General features: G+C 36.0%; 3 protein-coding genes across 8 annotated transcripts; 2 read left to right on the top strand and 1 right to left on the bottom strand.

Moving 5' to 3' along the window:
* Window positions 1-2058: 2058 nt before the first annotated feature.
* On the top strand, window positions 2059-7918 carry btbd3a (BTB (POZ) domain containing 3a). Its single transcript, XM_058789490.1, has 5 exons — window positions 2059-2181; window positions 2810-3009; window positions 3122-3212; window positions 3450-3568; window positions 4138-7918. Exons 2-5 carry the CDS (start codon window positions 2867-2869, stop codon window positions 5168-5170), a joined length of 1386 nt encoding a protein of 461 aa, XP_058645473.1. The 5' UTR covers window positions 2059-2181; window positions 2810-2866; the 3' UTR covers window positions 5171-7918.
* Window positions 7919-8483: 565 nt separating this feature from the next.
* On the bottom strand, window positions 8484-16739 carry esf1 (ESF1, nucleolar pre-rRNA processing protein, homolog (S. cerevisiae)). 2 transcript variants are annotated; one of them, XM_058792572.1, is made up of 13 exons: window positions 16616-16739; window positions 15553-16030; window positions 14727-15013; window positions 13631-13744; window positions 13419-13528; window positions 12347-12499; window positions 12078-12192; window positions 11831-11990; window positions 11566-11724; window positions 10195-10319; window positions 10006-10102; window positions 9792-9880; window positions 8484-9716 (listed from the first exon to the last, which is right to left on the bottom strand). In XM_058792572.1, the coding sequence occupies exons 2-13, from the start codon at window positions 15992-15994 to the stop codon at window positions 9261-9263; spliced, it is 2307 nt and encodes a 768-aa protein (XP_058648555.1). In that variant the 5' UTR covers window positions 15995-16030; window positions 16616-16739; the 3' UTR covers window positions 8484-9260. The 2 variants fall into 2 exon arrangements, with proteins under 2 accessions (XP_058648555.1, XP_058648556.1); XM_058792573.1 differs by lacking the exon at window positions 16616-16739 and adding an exon at window positions 16562-16580.
* Window positions 16740-17957: 1218 nt separating this feature from the next.
* Window positions 17958-22316, top strand: ndufaf5 (NADH:ubiquinone oxidoreductase complex assembly factor 5). 5 transcript variants are annotated; one of them, XM_058774960.1, is made up of 11 exons: window positions 17958-18267; window positions 18353-18393; window positions 19259-19322; window positions 19593-19640; window positions 20195-20298; window positions 20376-20415; window positions 20497-20694; window positions 20785-20845; window positions 20918-21001; window positions 21874-21956; window positions 22068-22316. In XM_058774960.1, exons 1-11 carry the CDS (start codon window positions 18103-18105, stop codon window positions 22167-22169), a joined length of 990 nt encoding a protein of 329 aa, XP_058630943.1. In that variant the 5' UTR covers window positions 17958-18102; the 3' UTR covers window positions 22170-22316. The 5 variants fall into 5 exon arrangements, with proteins under 5 accessions (XP_058630943.1, XP_058630961.1, XP_058630966.1 ...); XM_058774978.1 differs by lacking the exon at window positions 18353-18393 and having other exon boundaries at window positions 18141-18267; window positions 19259-19317; XM_058774983.1 differs by lacking the exon at window positions 18353-18393 and having other exon boundaries at window positions 18141-18267; window positions 20197-20298.
* The last annotated feature ends 156 nt before the right edge of the window (window positions 22317-22472 follow it).

Here is a 22472-nt window from a genome sequence, read left to right as displayed (position 1 = left end):
CTTGATTGGCCAGCAAACTCGCCTGACCTGAACCCCATAGAGAATCTGTGAGGTATTGTCAAGAGGAAGATGAGAGACACCAGACCCAACAATCCAGATGAGCTGAAGGCCACTATCAAAGAAACCTGGGCTCTCATAACACCTGAGCAGTGCCACAGACTGATCGACTCCATGCCACGCCGCATTGCTGCAGTAATTCAGGCAAAAGGAGTCCCAACTAAGTATTGAGTGCTGTACATGCTCATACTTTTCATTTTCATACTTTTCAGTTGGCCAAGATTTCTAAAAATCCTTTCTTTGTATTGGTCTTAAGTAATATTCTAATATTTTGAGATACTGATTTTTGACTTTCATGAGCTGTAAGCTCTAATCATCAAAATTAAAAGAAATAAACATTTGAAATATATCAGTCTGTGTGTAATGAATGAATATAATATACAAGTTTCACTTTTTGAATGGAATTAGTGAAATAAATCAACTTTTTGATGATATTCTAATTATATGACCAGCACCTGTACAAGTCTTATTTTCTTCTCTCTCTCTCTCTCTCTCTTTTTTTTTTTTTGCTGTGAAATTATCTTTTTTTTTTTTTTTACTGATTCCATATCACTGGACGTACCTCTATTGACCCCTCAAATGTTTTTGATCATTTCTAGTTGTAGTTTTTCTATTGAAGTTTTATCCCAATTTTTAAAATTTATTACTGGTCCCCAAATTTCACTCCTGTACAGTAGAATTTGTTTAATGATTGCGTGATATAATTTAATCCATGTTTTAATTGGTCATTTTAATTGGCCAAACCGTGATTTGATGGCATGAAATGCCCTCCGGGCCTTCACAGCCAGACTGAAGCCCCCTGATGCAGAGATCTCGATGCCCAGGTAAGTGTAGCTGGTGCTGTGCTCGAGGACCGAACTGGTCTCTGCTTCCCTGAGACCTGGCCTTCTTCTGGAACACCATGACCCTGGTTTTGTCCAGGTTGACCATCAGAGCCCATTCCTCCCAGTACTGTTCCAGTAGGGCCAGGCTGTGCTGGAGACCCTCGGCTGTGGGGGACAGCAGAACCAGGTCGTCCACATACAGCAGGCATTTGACTTCAGAGTCGTGCAGAGCGACTCTCTTTGTTTTTGTTTGGGGCTGGTTGAGGTCTGGTTCAAGTTTTTGGTAAAGAGTTTTAAAGTAAGACCTCCAGATTGTGCCGCACTGGAGTAGGCTAATGTGTTTGATTTGCAGTTTTCAAATTTTTTAAAGAGATTCCAGAAATTGTTTTGGTCCATCGATTTCATCAATTTTAGCTCCATAATATTAATCTCTTTTGTTACAAATTAGTTTTTTATAATTTTTCAAACAGCTGGAGTAGGCGAGCCGTAGCATCTGATTGGCCGGTTCTTTATGCTTTTTGTTAGCAAGTCGTCGAAGGTCTTTTCTGAGACAATTGCATTCATTATCAAACCACATATTCTTTTTATTTTTTTTTTTGTTTGTTTATTCTATGTTTGTTTGGTTGTTTAATCTTAGATATAGTGGCCAAAGTTTGAAATGTAGCCTATAATTAAGATTGGATATTGCTGAGTTTATTCCATTATTATCTGGAGTGAAATCTGTGGACATAAAGTCGTCCAGCATGTTTAGTATAACAGAGCTTTAGATTTAGCGTTAGATTGGTTCCAACTGAGTTTTGGTTTTAAAGGGAACAGTTTTTCTTGTTTGAGGGGAGGAGCTCTGACCCTGTCACATGACTGTTTCAGGTAAAGGACTGTATGGCAGTGGTCAGAAATGGGAAGTTTAACTGTAAAGGCATTAATAAAATTTGGGTCAATGTCTGTAATTGAATAATCAATTACACTGGCTCCTAATTTGGAGCAGTAAGTAAATCTACCAAAAGAATCTCCCCTGGTTCTGCCATTTATGATATACAGCCCTAGACTTTACAAAGCTTTAACATCTCCTTCCCATTTATATTGATTACACTGTCACAGCTGGTTCTCGGACTAATGACTGGTGTTGACTGAGATACGATGGCCCCAAAAATAATAATAATTGTGTTTATTTGTGAAGCGTTCTTACGGCGCATGCGCAGTCGGTCAGGCGGATCCTCCGGTCATGGAGGATGTTGATGTGCAAACCAGCTGCAAACTTTCCTCACTCTATCACTAAACCTGCTGCATTAATCTGCCTCTGGTAATTACTGCTATCGAACTGTTATTAGTTAACGAGTGCAGGCATGTCGTGATGGTGTTTTAGTTTGATGTTTTGGGGGTTTTGTATGTTTGTGAGCCCGATGGCTGCTTTTGTTTATTTCCTGTTGCTTGCATCTGAATTCAGATCATCATCTGTTATCATTGATATTACACTTATCAAAGCATTTACTAAATGCAGTCTAGATTCTAAATCATTCAAACACTTATTTAACAGTATTTTTGCTGTTCTGTGATATTTGGATGATCATCGCAGCTTTAGCTGTGATTGCTAACTGTGTTTATGCGAGTCTGGCAATGAATGTGAATTAACGTAACTTTTATTTATTTTTATGTGAACTGCTTCATTTAGCGTCAGTTTAATGTAGGTTATGTTTAAGATAACATGGATAAACAGATCTATAAAAATAAAAAAGATATAATGGTTGCTAATGACCAGTTTGGATTGATAATGTCATAAACTCTAAATACATGTTATTAATGGTAGAAGTAAATGTATAAAAAGAGTAATTTCAAGCGTTTGCATTAATTTTATATGTTATAAATGCTTTTTGTGTCATTCTGAATGTCTGGAGTGTTTTTTCTCTCCCTCACTCACTCATATTTCACAGGTTGCCAGATCCTCTGTCATGAAATCCTCCTCTGAGTAATTGACATGTGTTTGTAAAATGGCTGCTGAGCTGTTTCCTGCCAAAAAACTGCCCACTGTCGCACCCACCGCTGTTCAACAGTACCAGCAGCAGAACGTCAGCAACAACAACACCATTCAGGGATGTAACTGGCAAGGCTTGTATCCCACTATCAGAGAGAGGTGAATCGCTCTTTCTCTTGTGCATTGTTCTGTTATGCTGCCTACCTAGACAGCATGTGATGTTGCATTGATGGCACTTGATGTAAGGGTCTCGTTCATTTGTCCTCTGCAGAAACGCAGTCATGTTCAACAACGAGCTGATGGCGGATATTCATTTTGTGGTGGGACCTCCTGGAGGAACCCAGAAAGTGCCGGGACACAAGGTACAGAATTACCACACTTCAGCCGTGTTACAAATACACTGACATTGAATCCAGTAAATACAATAAATTAAGTAGAGTATTTTAAGTAGGTTTTTTTTATTTATTTATATAACTACATGTATATAATGCAAAATCTTTTTTTTTCTTCTTTGGATTTTGGGGTGAAGTATGACTGGGACATGTTTTTGAGTGATGCTTATAATCTCTTTTTGAGTTCATTGTCTTTCACTCTTTTAGTACGTCCTGGCTGTGGGTAGTTCTGTATTTCACGCCATGTTCTACGGAGAACTGGCTGAAGATAAGGATGAGATCCGGATCCCTGATGTGGAACCAGCGTCATTCTTGGCCATGTTGAAGTATGGTTTTCAAAGCTATTAATGAAACAAAACATTTTTGCACATGTGATGGGGTCATGAAGATAGCATGTGGGATCCAAAAGTCTGAGAACACTAGTGATTTTTAAAAAATAAAATAAATATAATTTTTTTTTACTTTATATAGATTATATATTTTGTTATATTTATTATGTATATACACACACACACACACACATATATATATATATATATATATATATATATATAACACACATATTTTATTTTTTCCTTTACTAAATTAATGTCACGATGTGTTTAAATTTTCTGTTTTAGAACATTTTTTATTAAATGCATTTAAATTCTACTTTATTGCATTAAAAAAGCTCAAATTTGATGTTATTGGGTCTTTAAGGATAAAAATCTAATTTATTTAACAGCATTTTTAAGTAAAATAAATACATTTTCAATTCATTTATTTATAAATGTATAAATGTAGTACTTTTTTTCCCATAACAAATGATATGGTTATTAGCTTAACAATTTGAGTGAATATTTAGTATTTGGTTTGTCTCTCATTTGCTTCATTGACAGCAGCACTCTGTTTTCAGGTATATCTACTGTGATGAGATCGACCTATGTGCAGACACCGTCCTCGCCACGCTGTACGCCGCCAAAAAATACATCGTTCCCCACTTGGCCCGCGCTTGCGTCAACTTCCTGGAGACCAGCCTGAGCGCGAGAAACGCCTGCGTCCTGCTCTCTCAGAGCTGCCTGTTCGAGGAGCCCGACCTCACGCAGCGCTGCTGGGAGGTGATCGACGCGCAGGCTGAGCTCGCGCTCCGCTCCGAGGGCTTCTGCGACATCGACGCTCAGACTCTGGAGAGCATCCTGCGGCGCGAGACGCTCAACGCCAAGGAGATGGTGGTGCTGGAGGCGGCGTTGAGCTGGGCGGAGGCCGAGTGTCACCGACAGGAACTCCAGCCCAGCATCGAGAGCAAACGGCTTGTTTTAGGAAAGAACATCTACCTGATACGGATCCCGGCGATGGCGCTCGATGATTTCGCCAACGGCGTGGCGCAGTCCGGCGTGCTGACGCTCAACGAAACCAACGATATCTTCCTGTGGTACACAGCGGCCAAGAAACCGGAGCTGAAGTTTGTCTGCAAACCACGCAAAGGGTTGACGCCGCAGAGGTGCCACCGCTTTCAGTCCTGCGCCTACCGCAGCAATCAGTGGCGATACCGCGGCCGCTGCGACAGCATCCAGTTCGCCGTGGACAAGCGTGTCTTCATCGCCGGCTTCGGGCTGTACGGCTCCAGCTGCGGCTCGGCCGAGTACCAGGCCAAGATCGAGCTGAAGCGCCAAGGCGTGACGCTCGGTGTCGCCATCATCAAGTACTTCTCCGACGGCTCCAGCAACACCTTCCCTGTCTTCTTCGAGTACCCGGTGCAGATCGAGCCCGACACCTTCTACACGGCCAGCGTGGTTCTGGACGGGAACGAGTTGAGTTATTTTGGCCAGGAGGGGATGACGGAGGTCCAGTGCGGGAAGGTGACCTTCCAGTTCCAGTGCTCGTCGGACAGCACCAACGGGACGGGTGTGCAGGGGGGGCAGATCCCCGAACTCATATTTTATGCTTGAGAGAGCGTCCCGTTCTGATTCATTAGAACCCATTGTTTGTTGTTCCTTAATGAAGTGCTGCTCAGATTTTGCACAAAGGCTGCAAAAAGATTATTAGAGATTACTGACAATCCATATAGACTATATTAGAAGTGTTTGTGCACCTGATAAGTTTGGTTATCATTTACTCACCCTCATTGTCTTTCTTCATGCTGCTGTTTTCACTCCAGGATCAATGGAGACTGAGGCTGTCAGAGTTCAGAAATATTAAAACGGTCTATATATCTTGTGAGCTGTAATTTACACCGTACAAAAGTTTGGGGTCAGTACTACAGTAGTGGATCAAAACCTTTCATCAAAGTTGTCCTAAAACCAAAAGGCGTTCTTGTATTACTTTGAACTTTTTTGCTCTGACTACTGTGTTAAATAATAAATTAATACTTTTACAAATTTCTAATCATCAAAGAATCCTGAAACAAATCAATTTAATAAGCAATAATTAATAATAAGCTGTTTTCAACATTCATAATAATCAGAAATGTTTCTTGAGCAGCAAATCAGCATATTAGAGTTATTTCTGAAGGACCATGTGACTGAAGACTGAAGCAATGATGCTGAAAATTCAGATTTGCATCACAGGAATATATTACATATTCAAATAGAAAACAGTTATTTTAAATTATAATAATATTTCACAATATTACTATTTTTACTGTATTTGAGCAAATAAATTTACCAACCCCAAACTTTTGAACAGAGGTTTAAGGTTTTTTTTTTTTGATTAGTTGAGGCTCTCAAGTCTCATTTCCAGTTGAACGAGTGAATTATTTTTTAATCAATAATGACCAATTTCCTCACATAAAAGCTGTCATATGACTTAAGATCACTTGTAAAATGGTGAACAAGATGACATGAGGATGAGTAAATGATCTTATTTTCATTTTTATGTGACGTATTTCATTAAGAGAAGAGATTATGATCCACTTATTTAGCTGGATAAAACTTTCTCTCAAAGCATTATTGAAAGACACTAATAAGAACATGTCTGCTAAAGATAAAGTAAATCTTAAACATTTCAACAAGTTTTTGAGCGTGGGTAAAACGGTAACAGGGTCTCCTTTCGTTTTACAGGTCACGCGAGGTTCACGTTTTCACGTGACTGACAGCGTTTAAGCTAAACAATCATTCCGTGATGTTTACTCTGACTAACGGCAGACATCATGTGTTTCTTGTGAGGAAGATGATTTAATATCTTGAAATCTAATTTGTGAAGTCACACACTTGATTTATTCTACAAAATCATATTTGTATCGCCTTGTGTGTCGTATCGTAATGAAACTGTATTTTACTGAGCTCTAAAGTATTTGTATAATTTTTTTACTCGACACGTGAAGCACAATTTGTCCTGAAGCGTTTCGCTAAAAACTTATTTTCTCTACTTAATATTCATGTAATCCTATATTTTATAACATTTTGGTGCAAAACACAACATTGTATGTAAGCGGCATGACGTTAAGAGGGGTTTTACAAAGACTTTGAGAGAAAGGATGAGGAGAGGGAGAACTAGTGGTGCTGGTTAAGATAATTTCACTATTACCATTATTACTCAAACTGCAACATGGATTTTATTAAAGGAATAGTTCACCTAAAAATGAAAATTTGCTGAAAATGTACTCCTCCTCAGGCCATCCAAGATGTAGCTGAGTTTGTCTCTTTGTCTCAGAACAGATTTGGAGAAATTCACTTCATCACTTGCTCAGCAGTGGATCTTTTTAGTGATGTTTTTATCAGTTTGGACTCTCATTCTGACGGCACCCATTCACTGCAGAGGATACATCGGTGAGCAAGTGATGTAATGCTAAATTTCCCCAAATCTGTTCAGATGAAGAAACAAGCTCATCTACATCTTGGATGGCCTGAGGGTTAATACATTTTCTGCAAATTTTCATTTTTGGTTGAACTATTCCTTCAAAGTTTAAAACTACGGTGCACAACTCAAGTTGTTCTAATCTGTCACTTAAGATTTTCGCAATAAAATGGGGAGAAAGAAAATCCCAGACACTAAGGGAGGGACCCGAGCCATATAGGGACCACAATATCATAGACAGTGGGATTGTTTACTAAGGCCAGTAAGAAATCACCATAGCAACGGCCTGTCAATCATCTGTAACAGCATGGCGGCGAGGACTGGAACTGTACAAATGATACTGTGGTGATAAAATAAATGTGGTATTCGACCTGAAACACTACACTACACTCCTGCTCTTTCAGATGGTGTACATGTGTATGTCCGTGTCAAACCTTAATTGCACTATTTCTCATAAAGTAGCTGTTTTTTGTAACACTGTGGCACAATGTAGTCATTTCATTCCATTGGTTTTACTTCTGAAATGCTTGTGATCTGGTCTGGGGTTCCGCTTTATTTGGTCGAATCGAACCTTGTGTTATTGACATTACTCTGTAATTTGTGCCTTTTCTGGATTGGGTCTAATGATTGAACTACCCAAACGTTTCTTACATGTACACTAAATTCCTGGACCATGAGTTGAGATGATTTTACATGCTCTGAGCACTGGTCGTATTCACTGGAATTGTAAGTGTAAGAGGTTTCCATCCATTCATTCATTCATTCACAGCTGTATTTTGATATATACGGCACGAGTGAGGAAGCCTGTGTAGAAAATGAGGTGCCTGTGAAAGTGCCAACAGACTTTTTTGAATGTGTGAGCGGCGTTTGTGTCAACATGAATAAAGATAACTTTAACTCCAGCTTCTCTGTGTCTATTTTTCATTAAAAGTGACGCTCTAAGTCTAGTTTGGATTTGTTCGAACAGGAAGCAGAAATCTCTTCTTGGGGGCGCGTATTTGACTTTTAAGGCAAAACTGAAAATTGACATTGCTCACAGAAGGTGATTTAAAGATTTTGAAGAATGATTTAAGATCTTTTCTGCAGATGAAACTCATAAGTTTGGAATGATAGGGTTAGTAAATGATGACAGAATTTTCATTTAGACTTTATTTCGCTTTTGTATGTAGAAGATAGCAAAATTGTACATATTAATTTATGTTCTGTATTCTAAAAGTTCTAAATAGAATCTAAGTATGGAATCAAAATTAAACCAGTTGACAAATCTAAAAGTTACACTTTAGACTAAATTTCTTCTAATTGCAACTTCTAATAATTAAAAAAAAGATTATTTCTACATTTTTAGTTTAGTTTGTCCGCAAAATAATAACTTACTACTACTAGGTATTAATAATAGTGATGATACAATAGAATGTTTATTCTGTTAAATTACAAAAATTAAATGAAATATTAAATAAAAATGAAATGTTGGCTGTAAAATAAAGAAATAGTATTTATTTTTTGCAGAACACCACTAAAATTACAATACTAATTCTGCATGACTGACTTAATTTCAAACATCATTTTTTTCTTTTTTGATGACTCAAAACATGGTTCTCATTTCATTGCGACTGACTCCTCACAAACCCACCTCCTCTATTCAACTTTGAAAACTCCCTGGATCTACACAAATTACCTATATTGGACTCAAAACAGCATTTTACACTGTACACATGCTCATCTCTGCACCAATTAAATCTGCTACACTTTACATTGTACTACCAAAATGGATGTATAATCCAATTAATTTGAAACCTTGAAAATCTCATGATTTCAGAGCACTTGATGAATGATGGGATACGCTTAGCCTCAAACTACAGCAGGTCACACTTAGCTCTTGCAATCTCTACTAATGAGCTGATGAGCTGAATCAGGTGTGTTAGATGAGGGAGACACACAAAACATGTAGTATTTGGGTTTCTTGAGAACAGGTTTGGGAAGCACTGATCTAGATACACCGGTCTGAAGCAGCAGATCATGAGATTTTGTGTACAGTGTAAACAAACCCTTGACGATTTCGTCCATAAATGGCAGGTCGATTACAAAAATCTGAAGCAAACATAATTTATCGATTTTGAACTAGGAGAAAGTATGATGTTTATTATCAAAAACTTCTCATTTTGTCTCCAAGCACAAATGAGTCACTAAACTAACACACAAAGACTCTGTTATATAAAACAGCAATGAATCCACTTCAGACTTGAGTCATTTTGTCTTTTGTTTCTTGCGTGCTTGAAACTGTTCAGTTTTGTTCTTGATGGATTTGATGAGCAGTGATAAACTGGGGTCCATGACTTTAGTGGAGGATGATGGTGCCTCTGCTCCGTCCTTCTCCTGCGCGGCTCTGCTCTTCAGCGTCTCCTCCTGGCTGTGCTGTCGCTCCTCTCTGCGTCTCTGTTTCTCCTCTAAGATGCTCTGCGTTGCTTTGGTCTTCTTGTAGGCCGGGTCGGACGGGTCCAGGTTGTAGAGATGGGACGTGAACATGGCCTGGAAGCGAGAGTCTTGAACGTCCACCTGGAAGTCGTCCTCCTCCAGAGGCGTGTTGCTCTTCAGGAGTTTCTTCCTCTTCTTCTTGCTCAGGTTCTGCTGCTCTACGATCTTGTCGTAGTTGAAATGTTTGTGCTTGTCTTCTTCATCGTCCATCAGCAGCTCCATCTCAGCCTAGATACCACGACACAGCAGTTAACCACGATACGTTACCCACAACACACATTCATGAACATCAGAGAAACATACCCTCTGTCTCTCCAGCTCTTCCTGTTCTTCTGGTGTCCTCCCTTCATCCTTCTTCCTGTTCTTCTTGTTCTTTTTGTTTTTCAGGGATGCTGTAGAGAACATACAGAGAGGATATAGATTAGAGGACTAAAGGTGTAATACTTCCTAAAGGAATATGAGAAACTCTGATGCTGAATATAATTAAGCATGAGGGGAATAAAGTGCAGACTCTAACCTGTTGAGCCGAGCTCCTCTTTGAAGAAGGGGTCATTGAGGTCAACATCAGCAGGAAGTTCATCATCACTGATCACAGGCTCCGCCTCCGCAGCTTCCTGCACAAGACAAAAGAGTATATGTGAGTCAGAAGGACAGAAATGAAGGACAAACTACATGGACAACTACATTTCCTCAGTGACATATTTACCTTCTTTCCTTTCCTTTTATCTTTCTTTTTCTCCTTTCTCTTCTGCAGGTACTGCTCCCACGGAGTCAGCTGATCTTTGCCCTCCATTTTATTCTTCACAAGCTTTTCAGTTGTTTCCTTCAGTCCTAAAAAAAGCAATGAAATGTAAATTAATATACATTAATAAAACATACACATATACATATGTTAATATTACATAACATGCATCTATACATTTTTTTTATTTGATATTATATAGTTTATATTTACTATAATATATATATATATATATATATATATTATTATTATTAATTCAACATATATTACTTAATAAATAAAATAAAATTACATATGATTAATATAATTTTCTAAATATATACATTTATATTAATAAATAAAATAAAAACATTTCTACATGCTGTTTATATACAAAAGTAATAAAATTGCAATTTTGTTTGCAGTCATAATTGTTTTTGATATTATATGTATATATTTTATTAATTTTATATTACATTTTGTTATATTTCCTGAATATACTGCTTATTATTATAAAATTAATAATATATAAAATAATAATATTAAATATAAAAAGAGAAATTTTAAATATACATATATTTACAAAAATATATATACATTTCAAAAATATTTTTAAAATGTATATATATATACTAAATACTGAGCAAAGGGTCTGAATACTTAGGAACATGTGATATTTCAGTTTTTCTTTTTAATAAATCTGCAAAATGTCAACAATTCTGTGTTTTTCTGTCAATATGGGGTGCTGTGTGTACATTAATGAGGAAAAAAAGAACTTAAATGATTTAAGCAAATGGCTGCAATATAACAAAGAGTGAAAGATTTAAGGGGTCTGAATACTTTCCGCACTCCACTGTATATGTGTGTGTACATATACTGCATATATTATTTATTTTTATGTTTAATATATTTACAGAATAAAAATGCATGCTATTATTATATTATTAATAATACATAAAATAATATTAAATATGAAAATAAGAAAAAAAATATATACACACACACACATATATATATATATATATATATATATATATATATATATATATATATATATATATATATATATATTTTTTTTTTTTAAGAAATAAAAATATATATAAATGTACATATATTGCATATATTATTTATTTTTTATAATATGGTTAATATATTTACAAAATGCATACTATTATTATATTCTTAACTTTTTATATAAAATATAAATAAACTAATAAATATTTTTTAATCTAAAATATAAATAAACAATTAAAGTTATAAAAAATATTAATATTAATGAATAAAATATTAATATTTATATTAAAATGTTTAGAATTAATAATCTATTAAATATAAATCAACTAAATACTCTGATACCTGGAACCCATGTGACTTCCATATCCATGCCGTCATCCTTCTCCTTGTCTTTGTCCTGAATGCTCTTCAGTAGTTGTCTGTATTTAGCGATCTGCTCTGTACTCTTCTTCTCTTTACTGCCCTTTTTCTCCTCAGGAAGAGGCTCAACGGGCTTCTCAGCTGAGAGAACATTCAATTAATCACAACACAACAACATTTCTGATGGATGAAAAAGTACCATTACCGGTTCAGAATAATGTTGATAGATGATTCAGTCATCACTAACCTTCTGTCTGTGGCTCTACCTCTTCCTCATCCTCATCCTCCTCCTCACTGGAGGAGGCCAGGTAAGCCTTGAAGTCCATGTCCAACAGGTCGTCTTTATTGAACTTCCTGCAGAGAGCCGTGACCCGGTCGTGATCCGTTTCATCCCACGTCAGCTCAACCTGTTGACAAGCAGCAGATACAAGACATGCATTATTGTAGATGGAATGCAGCGGCTCAGATCTGATGTAGGATTCAGTGTCACAGACCTTGGCTGTGGTGGTGGCCGTGGATGTGAAGAGTTTGGGCTTGTAGGAACTGTAATCCACATCAGTGGCTCTGTCTTTGGGCTCGTCGTCAAACGTCACGTCATCAGGGATAAACCTGCAAAACGCCCACAGCCACAGTGAGATATGAGATATCTTTTAATAATAGTTCTTAGAAATCTGTTTAGTTTTCTTGATGCTTTCAGTTAAACATTTATAGCATTTCCAAGCCCAGTTTTGACTGAATGTCTCTGTAAATGTGAGGTACCCACCGCAGGTCGATCATCGAGCAGCTGCTCTCGTACTCATAGCCATCACACTCCTCGTAAATCTTTGCTGCTGTTTCGACGGAGTCACACTCCACCACGGCGTAGTAATACCTCAGACGCTTGAACTGATAGTCTCGCACTTTCTCTCGGTAGATCCTGAAAACACACGGAAGACCTTAACGGGTTAAAACAAAGCTTCCTCTGATTGTTTAAAATTATCCTTGAAAACCATTCAGAGTCAATACAAAAATAGAAGACAATATTGCCAAAAGGTTGAAAAATATTCAGATATACAATAATAATAATAATATACACTAACGTTCAAAAATTAGAGTTCGCTAAGATTTTTTCATGTTTTTGTAAGAAGTCTCTTCTGCTCACTAAGGCTGCATTTATTTGATCAAAAACTCAGTAATATTGTAAAATATTATTACAATTTAGAATAACTCTTTTCTATTTCAATACATTTTAAAATGTAATTTATTCCTGTGATGTAAAGCTGAAATTTCAGCATCAATACTCCAGTCTTCAGAGTCACATCACTCTAATATGCTGATTTGCTGCTCAAGGAACATTTCTTAGTATCATCGATGTTGAATGATTTTTGTGAGAAATGTGGAATTTTTGTAATTATTCTTTGGTGAATAGAACGTTCAAAAGAAGAGTGTTTATTTCAGATAGAAATATTTGATAACATTATAAATGTGTTTACTGTCACTTTTGAACAATTAACTGCATTCTTGCTGAATAAAAGCATTAATTTCTTTCAAAACATTTAATTAAAATAAATTAAAAAAATTTTAATTAATTATATTCTTGTTTAGCTATCAATGTAGAATGCAACACAGCATGCACTACTCTGATAATCACAAAAACACACGTTGTAAAACAGTCCAATTTTAATTAGACTGAATTTTTTACTGGTATTTTCAGTATTGAATGAATAATAAGAATGTTTTAAATAGATATTGGCCATCTAGAACAGAGTTGGTTTGTGATGCATTCTGGGATTGCCCTCACTGCAAATCTTGGTCAGCCAAACCCCAGTAAGAGTCATGAGAACTGCAGCTGGTACCTTTGCTCCTCTGTGTCGGTGTCAGGGTTCTCCGGGAGGCTGGTGAGCTCCAGCGGACCCTGAGTCTGTTCTGCACTCATCCTCTCCTTCCCGAACTCAGACGGATAGATCTGACAAACACACGTCACCAATCAGACTCACAGCGGCAGCACTGACATCTTACAGAGCACAACTGATTATGAGATTGTGCAGGAAACTGGTATGACAGTTACCGTCACAGACAGCACCACGCCTCCTTTGGGCTTAAACGAACTGAAGAGAGCCAGAAGATCTTTAGCTTTCAGTCTGTCCCAGTTCATGTTACAAACCGCCAGCCGTCGGGAGGTCTAAACACACAAACACAGGAAATAACACACCAGCAACAAACAGTAACACTTCAGTATGAGGACCAATTCTCACTATTAACTAGTTGCTTATTAGCATGCCTATTAATAACATATTGGCTGTTTATTAGTACGTATAAAGCACAAATTCTGCATGACCACATTCTACATCTCTAATCCCCCAACTACCTTACTAACTATTAATAAGGAGCAAATTAGGAGTTTATTGAGGCAAAAGTCGTAGTTAATGGTTTGTTAATGCCGAGAATTGGACCTTAAAATAAAGTGTGACCCAACAATACACTAGTAATTATTTTACCTGCATTATGCTAAAAAATAAACTTGGTTAAGAAAATGTGTTTAGATGTTGTTAAAATAATATCACATTAAAAAAAATCCTAATGGCTGTTTTTCTTGATACAATTGTAATATAATAGAAATTACTTTATTAAATATATTTTATATAACACAAATAATATAAAATCATATTCTAATTTAATAAATATACCACTGTTTAAAGGTTTGAGGTCAGTTCATTTTTTGTTAGAAAGAGATTAATACTTTTTTCAGCAAGGATGCATTTAATTGAACAAAAGTGACAATGAAGAAATGTATAATGTTACCAAATATTTCTATTTCAGATAAATGCTGGTATTATGAAATTTGTACTCATCAAAGAATTCTGAAAAAAGTTTCACTTTTTCCACCAAAAATATTCAACAGCAAAAACACCGAAAATAATTTTAGAAAATATATATATTTTGGCGTAATTGCAGCTGAAAATTCAGCTTTGCATCACAGGAATAAATTACATTTAAAAATATATTCAAATACAAAATTATTTTTAATTGTAATAATATTTCACAATATTACAGTTTTACTGTGTTTTTGATCAAATAAATGCAGCCTTGGTGAGAGTCTTCTTTCAAACATTTAACTTCTGAACAGCAGTTTATGATTAATAAAGCATTAGGATGAATCTCACATTGTCACCGCATGGAGCATCTTTCCACATCTCTCCCCAGTCATGCTCAATCTCCTCTTCCTCACGGCGCAGATATTCCTCCAGCTCTTCATCATCATCATCATCTTCATCAGAGCTGGTCTCAATGTTACCCTTCCCTCGGGCCAGATCTGGTCCGCTGTCATCACCCGACTCGCTCTCGTCATCTTCATCAGCCTCCTCCTCCTCATCCTCACCCTCAGAAGGACCCTCTTCCACATCTTCATCATCTTCCTCATCCTCTTCAACACCAGATTCCTCGTCCTCATCTGTTAAAAACAATACAAATGGTATCAAGCCATAAATAACATAAATGAACACCACTCGTATTGTCTTCAGAAGATCCATTTTTAAAACAAAACAATCAGATACATTACTCAGATTAATAATGAATATTAAAGCAATATGTGACCCTTGACCACAGAACCAGTCATAAGGGATAGGACAATATTGTTAGGATCGGACAATATTTGGTTGAGATACAACTATTTGAAAATCTGTAATCTGAGGGTGCAAAAAAATCTAAATATTGAGAAAATGGCCTTTAAAGTTGTCCAAATGAAGTCTTTAGCAATGCATATCACTAATCAAAAATTAAGTTTTGATATATTTATGGTAGGAAACTTACAAAATATCTTCATGGAACATGATCTTTACTTAATATCCTAATGATTTTTGGCATAAAAGAAAAATCAATAATTTTGACCCATACAATGTATTGTTGGCTATTGCTACAAATATACCCCAGCGACTTAAGACTGGTTTTGTGGTCCAGGGTCACAAATATAAAATAAAGTTAATGCAGTACCTTCTTCAAACACTCTCACTCCCTTTACCAGAGGCTCTTTTGTTTTCTTAGCTTCTTTTGTCTTCGGGATCTTCTCGGCGTCTTCCTCCTCTTCAGATTCATCGCTCTCTTCTTCATCCTCAACCTGAGGTTCCTCATCAGCCTTTTTCACTTTCTTTTCCTTCTTGGGCTTTTCCGTCTTCTCGTTCTCCTCTTCCTCGTCTGACTGCTCGGAGTCAGAGAGCTTGTAGAAACGCTTGAGGTCCTCGGTGGACGTATGGCTGACGGGTCGGCCACGTTTATCAACTGTATACTTCAGTTTAAAGCGTTCGTCGTGGAACATGGACTTGAAACGCTTGTCAATTTTGACTTTGTGCTCTCTGCTGGGCATCTCCCAGAAACGAGGGTCCTTCTGGACCTTCGTGAAGCGGTCGTCACCCCTTACAGTGTTTTTGGAGGCCATGGTGATTATTTGGAAGAGCCTGATGAAAGCATCAACCTGTGAAAAACACAGAAGAGGTGCATTTCAAGTACATGTGAAACCAAGCGTGTATTCAGTAAAAGAAATGTCATGAAACATTTCTTACACAGATAACCCAAAATAATGTGGTTCATGTTCCCATCTGTATAGAAAACACTCAAATCCAAGTCAAACAGCAAAAAATAAACTAAATCAGTTTTCATTTCATTCAATCAGATTTCAAGTGATCTTAAATCACACAAAGACACTGATAAATTATGAAAAAGGTAGAGTGGCTTGTTATCAAACTTTACATTGCAGTATTACCCAGGCAAGATTTAAGTTCATTCAAAAAAGGAGGTATGTTGTCAAATTACAGTTTATAATGTATACTTGTCATTGGCTGTATGCTAATTTTGTGCAATTCTGTATTTATTTGTTTACAGTGTCTGTCTGTAATTCACACAACACACATTCTGTACCACTGTAATGACAAATAACTAAAACACTAAGCAAGACGGTAATTGACAAAACATCATTGCAACTTATGAAAAACCCAAGAATACTGACTGCAAAGCTGACTGCGCAGTAAATAAAAACACGTATATAAAGGCCAATACTGACCAACTGGGTTTTCGTGCGATGTTACAGCACAGCTCCACACGTGTTTTCCCGTGATGCTTTACTACTTCCGTTACATCTTGGAAGCCACGCCCTCTTTTGCTTACGGCGAGACGTAGAGCTCAAAACACAGCAGTCTTTCGTTTCATTCTGACATTCTGTGTAGATTGGTAAAACTATAACTAAAACTAAATATACTATTCTCTCTCTCTCTCTCTATACTATTCTATATCATTTTTATTTTTAAATAAAAACATTTTTTTTTAAATCTCAGTCAACATTTTTCATTATGTTTAAATTGATGTATTAGAATAGCTAAAGCTAAAACAAAAAACGAATTAGGCATTAGAAAATATAGACATATTTTTAAAAATAATAATGACACAATAATAAAAAAAAAACACAACAAACTGTAATTCAAATTAAAAAGGAAATATAAAAATAAAAAGGAATTAAAAATATGAATAAAACTATAATTGATACCAAACACTAATCTGAGGCTATTGTGAGTTTGTTGCTGGAAATATAAATAGACTTACAGTAATATAATATAATATAATATAATATAATATAATATAATATAATATAATATAAACTTACAGATAAGAAATGCTTTAGTTTCTTTATTCTTCGTCAGTTTTATAGCCAAAATGTGACTGCAACTCCTGTTTTAATAATTACTAATTTACCAGCAATTTTACTACTTATAATTTATAATTTATTTAATTTATTAATGTTGTTTTTACTATTACTTACCTATAAAGATGAAAAATGAAATTCAACCTAAAGTCACACTTTTTATGTTTGTCAATTGTTCTGTATTTATTTCGACTCCCCCTCCTACTAAATGAATGTTGTTTTGCAGAATAGAATAGAATAGAATAGAATAGAATAGAATAAAAAAGAAAAAAAATTCTACACTTTGTTATAAAAACAGCGTGCAGAACAAAACTCCGGCGATTTGAGAGGTTAGCATTCTAACATAAATACATAAAAGTCATAATTTAACATATAACACAAAAGTCGACAGATGATTGGCTACATTGCTAAACGCTGCTAAAACACGCTGTAGCAAATAGAAACCATTATTTAATAACAAAATGTATTTTATAATTATTATTTTATAAAATAAAATATAATTATTTTTATTTATTTATTTTTTTGCAGTTAATACATTTATCTGAATTGTTGTTGGTTGAACTATCTTTTTAAATCTGTTTTAATATAGAACTTGATCGATTTAAGTTATGATACAGGTTGTTATTGTTTTTGTTGTTATTTGTCTGTTTCTGAGATCATAAAGAAGTGTGAGTCCATGACTCCAGTCCGGGCTCCAGTGTCCAGGACTAATCCAGTGCAGGTTTTACCTCAGATACGGTCTCTGTTGTGTGACGCAGAGCAGAGCCTCGTTCAGAGGCACAGAGTGTGTTTGAGAGAGTTGTGAGGCTGCGGTAGAAATCATGTGTTAAAATGGGAATCAGCGCGGAAGCATGAGCTTGGCTGTGAGAAGCCTCCGGTCTCTGTGGAGGGGATGGAGGTGTCTCTCCTCTCAGGGAGGCGCTATGAACGTGTTTGACAGGAGCATGAAGCGCAGGCAGAAGCAATGGGCTTCATCTTTACTAGACAGCGACAAATACGATTACCTCCGAGACGAGGTGAGGTGGTTTATTACTGTGTGATGTCTGTTTCTCGGAGGACCGAAGCTGTGTGAATGAACGTCTGCTTTCGTTGTGTTTGCAGGCGGGGAGCAGATTAGCAGACAGAGTTTATGATGTCTCAAGGTCACTGCCCGCTTATTACATACCTTTTAAACATCCTGTCATTAGCTCTTAAAGAAAAAAAATATTGTTTTACTCACTGTCTTGTCGTTTCAACCCTGTATGACTTTATTTTGTGGAGTAGAAAAGGAGATATTAAGCAGAATGTCCAGTCTGCTGTTTACCATACAATAGAAGTGAATGGGGACTGGGGCTGTTGAGCTCTGAAAGAGCTTCAAGAAAGTAGTCTGTACTACTTGTGTGCTATATTTCAAGTCTTCTGAAGTCATTTGATAGATTTGTGCAATGAGCAGACAAATTTAAGTATTTTTTATTTACATTTAGTCATTTAGCAGATGCTTTTATCCAAAGCGGCTTTCAAATGAGGACAATGGAGGCAATAAAAATCAACAAAAGAGCAATAATATGCAAGTGCTACTGTATAACAAGTCTCAGTTAGCTTAACGCAGTACACATAGCAAGGTTTTTTTTAATTATGTAATAAATAAAAAGCAAACAGATAAAATAGAAAAAGAATAGAGCAAGCTAGTGTTAGAGGCCTTCTTTTTTTGCTTTTTGTTAATTGTATAATAAATAAAAAGAAAACAACTAGATCGGATACAAAAAGAATAGAGAATATTTTGTTTTTTTTAAGAAAACATGCATTTATTTATTTAAAGAATAGAATTAGAATAGAGATTGCTAGAGTTTTGAGAGCTCAACAACTCCAGTCCCCATCCGCTTTCACTGTTACATCAACTTTGACATCCTGAATAATGTGTCCTGTTTGTTTTTACAAGAATAATTACAGTCATGTGGGTTTTGAATAACATGAGGGTGAGTAAATAATAACAAAATTGTAATTTTTGATCGCTGAATGTCATTGCAGGACTTTCCCTCTGGCTCTGGATGTAGGATGTGGGAAGAGTCACATCGCGGAGCATTTGAGTAAGGTACAACCGTTCGTAACATTACTGTGAACAGCACTCTTAAAAGAACATTTGCCTTTATTTACTTACATTCATGATGTTGTGATACATAATGAGGTATTTTTTTGATGAGTGTTCACATTAAGTGAAAGGAGGCTAGGGCTTTTTTTCCCTCATATTCAAACACTAGAAGCTTGACAGCATGTACTTTGACTGAAAAAGAGATCTGTTTTTGTGTTCTGCAGAAGAAAGTAAATTATTCCTTTAAGTTACACTGATTCTCTCTCTTCTCAGGACATTGTTGAACGTCTCTTTTTAGCAGACATTTCAGACTCTTCCCTGGTAAGAGACTTAACATGTCTTTATTTTACTAATGCACAGCTGCAACATAAACCTTACATTTTATAAATGCCCATTCAAACTTTTGGGGTCAGTAAGACTTTTAAAAAATGTTTTTAAAGAAATTAATACTTTTATTGAGCAAGAATGCATTAAATTGAGAAAAAGTGACATTTCTAATGTTACAAAAGATTTCTATTTGAAATAAATGCTGTTCTTTTGAACTTGCAATACGGTTTGTGCACAACTGTTTTCAACATTGATACAATGATAAAACAACAATAAAATATCTTTTTTTTTTTTTTTTTTACATTGCTAAGAGCATCGAATCAGCATATTAGTTTGATTTCTGAAGGATCATGTGACGCTGAAGACTGGAGTAATGATGCTGAAAATTCAGCTTTGCATCACAGGAATAAATTACACTTTAAAATATATGCAAATAGAAAACAGTTATTTTAAATTGTAATAAAATTTCACAGAATTATGTTTTTTGCTATATTTCTGATCAGACAAATGCAGCCTTGGTGAAACTTCTTTCTCTTCTTGTTCGTTAGAGAAATAGGAAGAAATGTGAGATGCCTACTCAGTGTGTTTTGGCAGATGAGGAGTTTTTGCCATTTAAAGAAAACACGTTTGACCTAGTGCTCAGCAGCCTGAGGTACAGTACTGCCCCAGTGCATGATGGGAAATTTAAAGAATGAACTGTCATTTATAAAGCTGTATTTGTCTCCTCAGTCTGCACTGGATCAACGACCTTCCTGGAGCTTTGAGACAGGTATGAGGATCAAACCAAGTGTGTTATACTGTCCTGTCGCACATTATAAATAATACAAAATACCCTGTTTTTGTCATTCAGATCTACCAGGTGTTGAAGCCGGATGGTGTGTTCATTGGAGCAATGGTCGGCGGTGAGACTCTCTACGAGCTGCGATGCTCTCTGCAGTTAGCCGAGTTGGAGAGGGAGGGAGGCTTTGCACCTCATATCTCACCCTACACGGCCGTCACTGACCTGGGCAACCTGCTGGGACAGGCCGGATTCAACATGCTCACTGTGGTATAAATATTTCAACATTTGATTACACTACGTAATCTGTTTGAGTTTAATTATGAGTGACTACACTGAGGCTTTTTTGTTGTCATTCAGGACATTGATGAAGTTCAGGTTCATTTTCCTGGTATGCTGGAGGTCATGAGTGACTTACAAGGTAAACTCTTTAAATTTGGCGTCTTATGTAATGAAAAGGAGAATGTATTCACAGTTTATTCATGTACTTCAGGTATGGGTGAAAGCAACTGTGCGTGGAACAGGAAGTCACTCCTACACAGAGACACTATACTGGCGGCAGCTGCTATTTATAAAGGTGAGATCGCAGACTGGGAACTGCATCGAACGCTTGGAGGATTTAAGGTCATTGCACACTGAGTCCGAAACTTTCTCGTGCGTTTTTCCGTTTTTTCATATGCATTCAAATTCAAATGCATGCTATGGATACGAAAATGCAGAAAATCGAACCCGATCCGAATTTTTTTATGACGGATGAAAGTTTCGAAATTTAACTTATGCATTTAAATTATGTACTTCAATGCAGTCCAGGACCTCTGATATTATATTTTAATTAAATACTTGTTTAAAATTAACGTTTGTTATGACAATTTAAATTTCAGTAGTTTTGATTTTTATCATATATTTTTTATTTCTACAAGAATACTTTTATGTAGAACAGTGATCTTGCATAACCTGGATATACTGTATGAGAAATTTTTATAAGTGTGATTTCTAGACCTGGAAAAGCCACAGAAATTTTATTTTGATTAATATATGTATATTTATATAATTTTGTCAATCTCTAATAAAACATTTTATTGCATAGAAATGTCTATTTCCGAGAGAAAAATAATAATAATAAAAAACATGTAATCATAAACTAGAAAAATCTTATTCATTGGTAATAAAAAGTGTAAAAACCGTGAAGAACATTGTTATTGGAGTTATGAAATGATATAGCATTTATTGTAGTGCCACTCCTCGAGTCAGTAAATGATAGTTTGAAAATGAGCAGCTTTGTCATTATTGCAGATGTATCTGAAATTTTTTGGGGGGACTTTCAAGTATTGTCTTTGCAGCCTTGGAGTCAAAAAGGTTGAGAGCGACTGACGTAGAGACACTAAAATGTGTTTTGTTTACCTGATGATCCTAGAAATTGTGTTATTCTATTAATTTGATTTCTTCTAGAGATGTATGGCAATGAAGACGGTTCAGTTCCAGCTACATTTCAGATCCTCTACATGATTGGCTGGAAGCCTCACGAGTCTCAGGTCTGTTGCATTTTCATTGGTCAGCATGGAACAAACCACAGCCAATCGCATTCCTCCAAAAGTGGAATTATAGCGAGATTCTGACTTTACCATCTTGTGATGAATTTACAGGCGAAACCAGCAAAAAGGGGTTCGGCGAATGTCTCGTTTGCCGATCTGTCAAAAATAAGCAAACGTCCGACCGACCACCAGAAAACCAATGAAAAAACCTAGGACCGGAAGAAGTTTTATCCTCAAATCAACTCCGGATCTGCTTTACTGACATAAACATGATTACACACAAATGTTGCATCAACAAACTGTATTTTTGCAAAAGCTTCTTTGACAATGTACTCCAACATAAATAAACAATGATTTTAATATGGTGCTAAACAATTCACGTTACTCTCTAAAACTGAGTTCCCAAATCATGTTACTCACAATTATTACATTCAGTTCCAGAAATAAAAAAGCAAATGAAAAGTGTTTTAAAAATGTATACATCTTGCTCTCGGTGCTCTTTTACAGAAACAAGCG

Source organism: Onychostoma macrolepis, chromosome 01 (assembly GCF_012432095.1).
Source record: "Onychostoma macrolepis isolate SWU-2019 chromosome 01, ASM1243209v1, whole genome shotgun sequence".
Classification (NCBI taxonomy): Eukaryota; Metazoa; Chordata; class Actinopteri; order Cypriniformes; family Cyprinidae; genus Onychostoma; species Onychostoma macrolepis.
The sequence above is the reverse complement of the archived record's forward strand: the minus strand, read 5'-3'. Positions and strand labels throughout refer to the sequence as shown.

Excerpts from the sequence above, each read along its gene's own strand:
- btbd3a (XM_058789490.1), top strand. The coding sequence starts at position 2,867 with ATGGCTGCTGAGCTGTTTCCTGCCAAAAAACTGCCCACTGTCGCACCC. Across the intron at positions 3,010-3,121 it reads TATCCCACTATCAGAGAGAG|AAACGCAGTCATGTTCAACA; the intron begins GTGAATCGCTCT and ends TGTCCTCTGCAG. Across the intron at positions 3,569-4,137 it reads TCATTCTTGGCCATGTTGAA|GTATATCTACTGTGATGAGA; the intron begins GTATGGTTTTCA and ends CTCTGTTTTCAG.
- esf1 (XM_058792572.1), bottom strand. The coding sequence starts at position 15,994 with ATGGCCTCCAAAAACACTGTAAGGGGTGACGACCGCTTCACGAAGGTC. Across the intron at positions 10,103-10,194 it reads ATAAAAGGAAAGGAAAGAAG|GAAGCTGCGGAGGCGGAGCC; the intron begins GTAAATATGTCA and ends TGTCTTGTGCAG. Across the intron at positions 9,881-10,005 it reads AGAGGAGCTCGGCTCAACAG|CATCCCTGAAAAACAAAAAG; the intron begins GTTAGAGTCTGC and ends TGTTCTCTACAG.
- ndufaf5 (XM_058774960.1), top strand. The coding sequence starts at position 18,103 with ATGAGCTTGGCTGTGAGAAGCCTCCGGTCTCTGTGGAGGGGATGGAGG. Across the intron at positions 18,394-19,258 it reads AGAGTTTATGATGTCTCAAG|GACTTTCCCTCTGGCTCTGG; the intron begins GTCACTGCCCGC and ends ATGTCATTGCAG. Across the intron at positions 20,416-20,496 it reads TTCCTGGAGCTTTGAGACAG|ATCTACCAGGTGTTGAAGCC; the intron begins GTATGAGGATCA and ends TTTGTCATTCAG.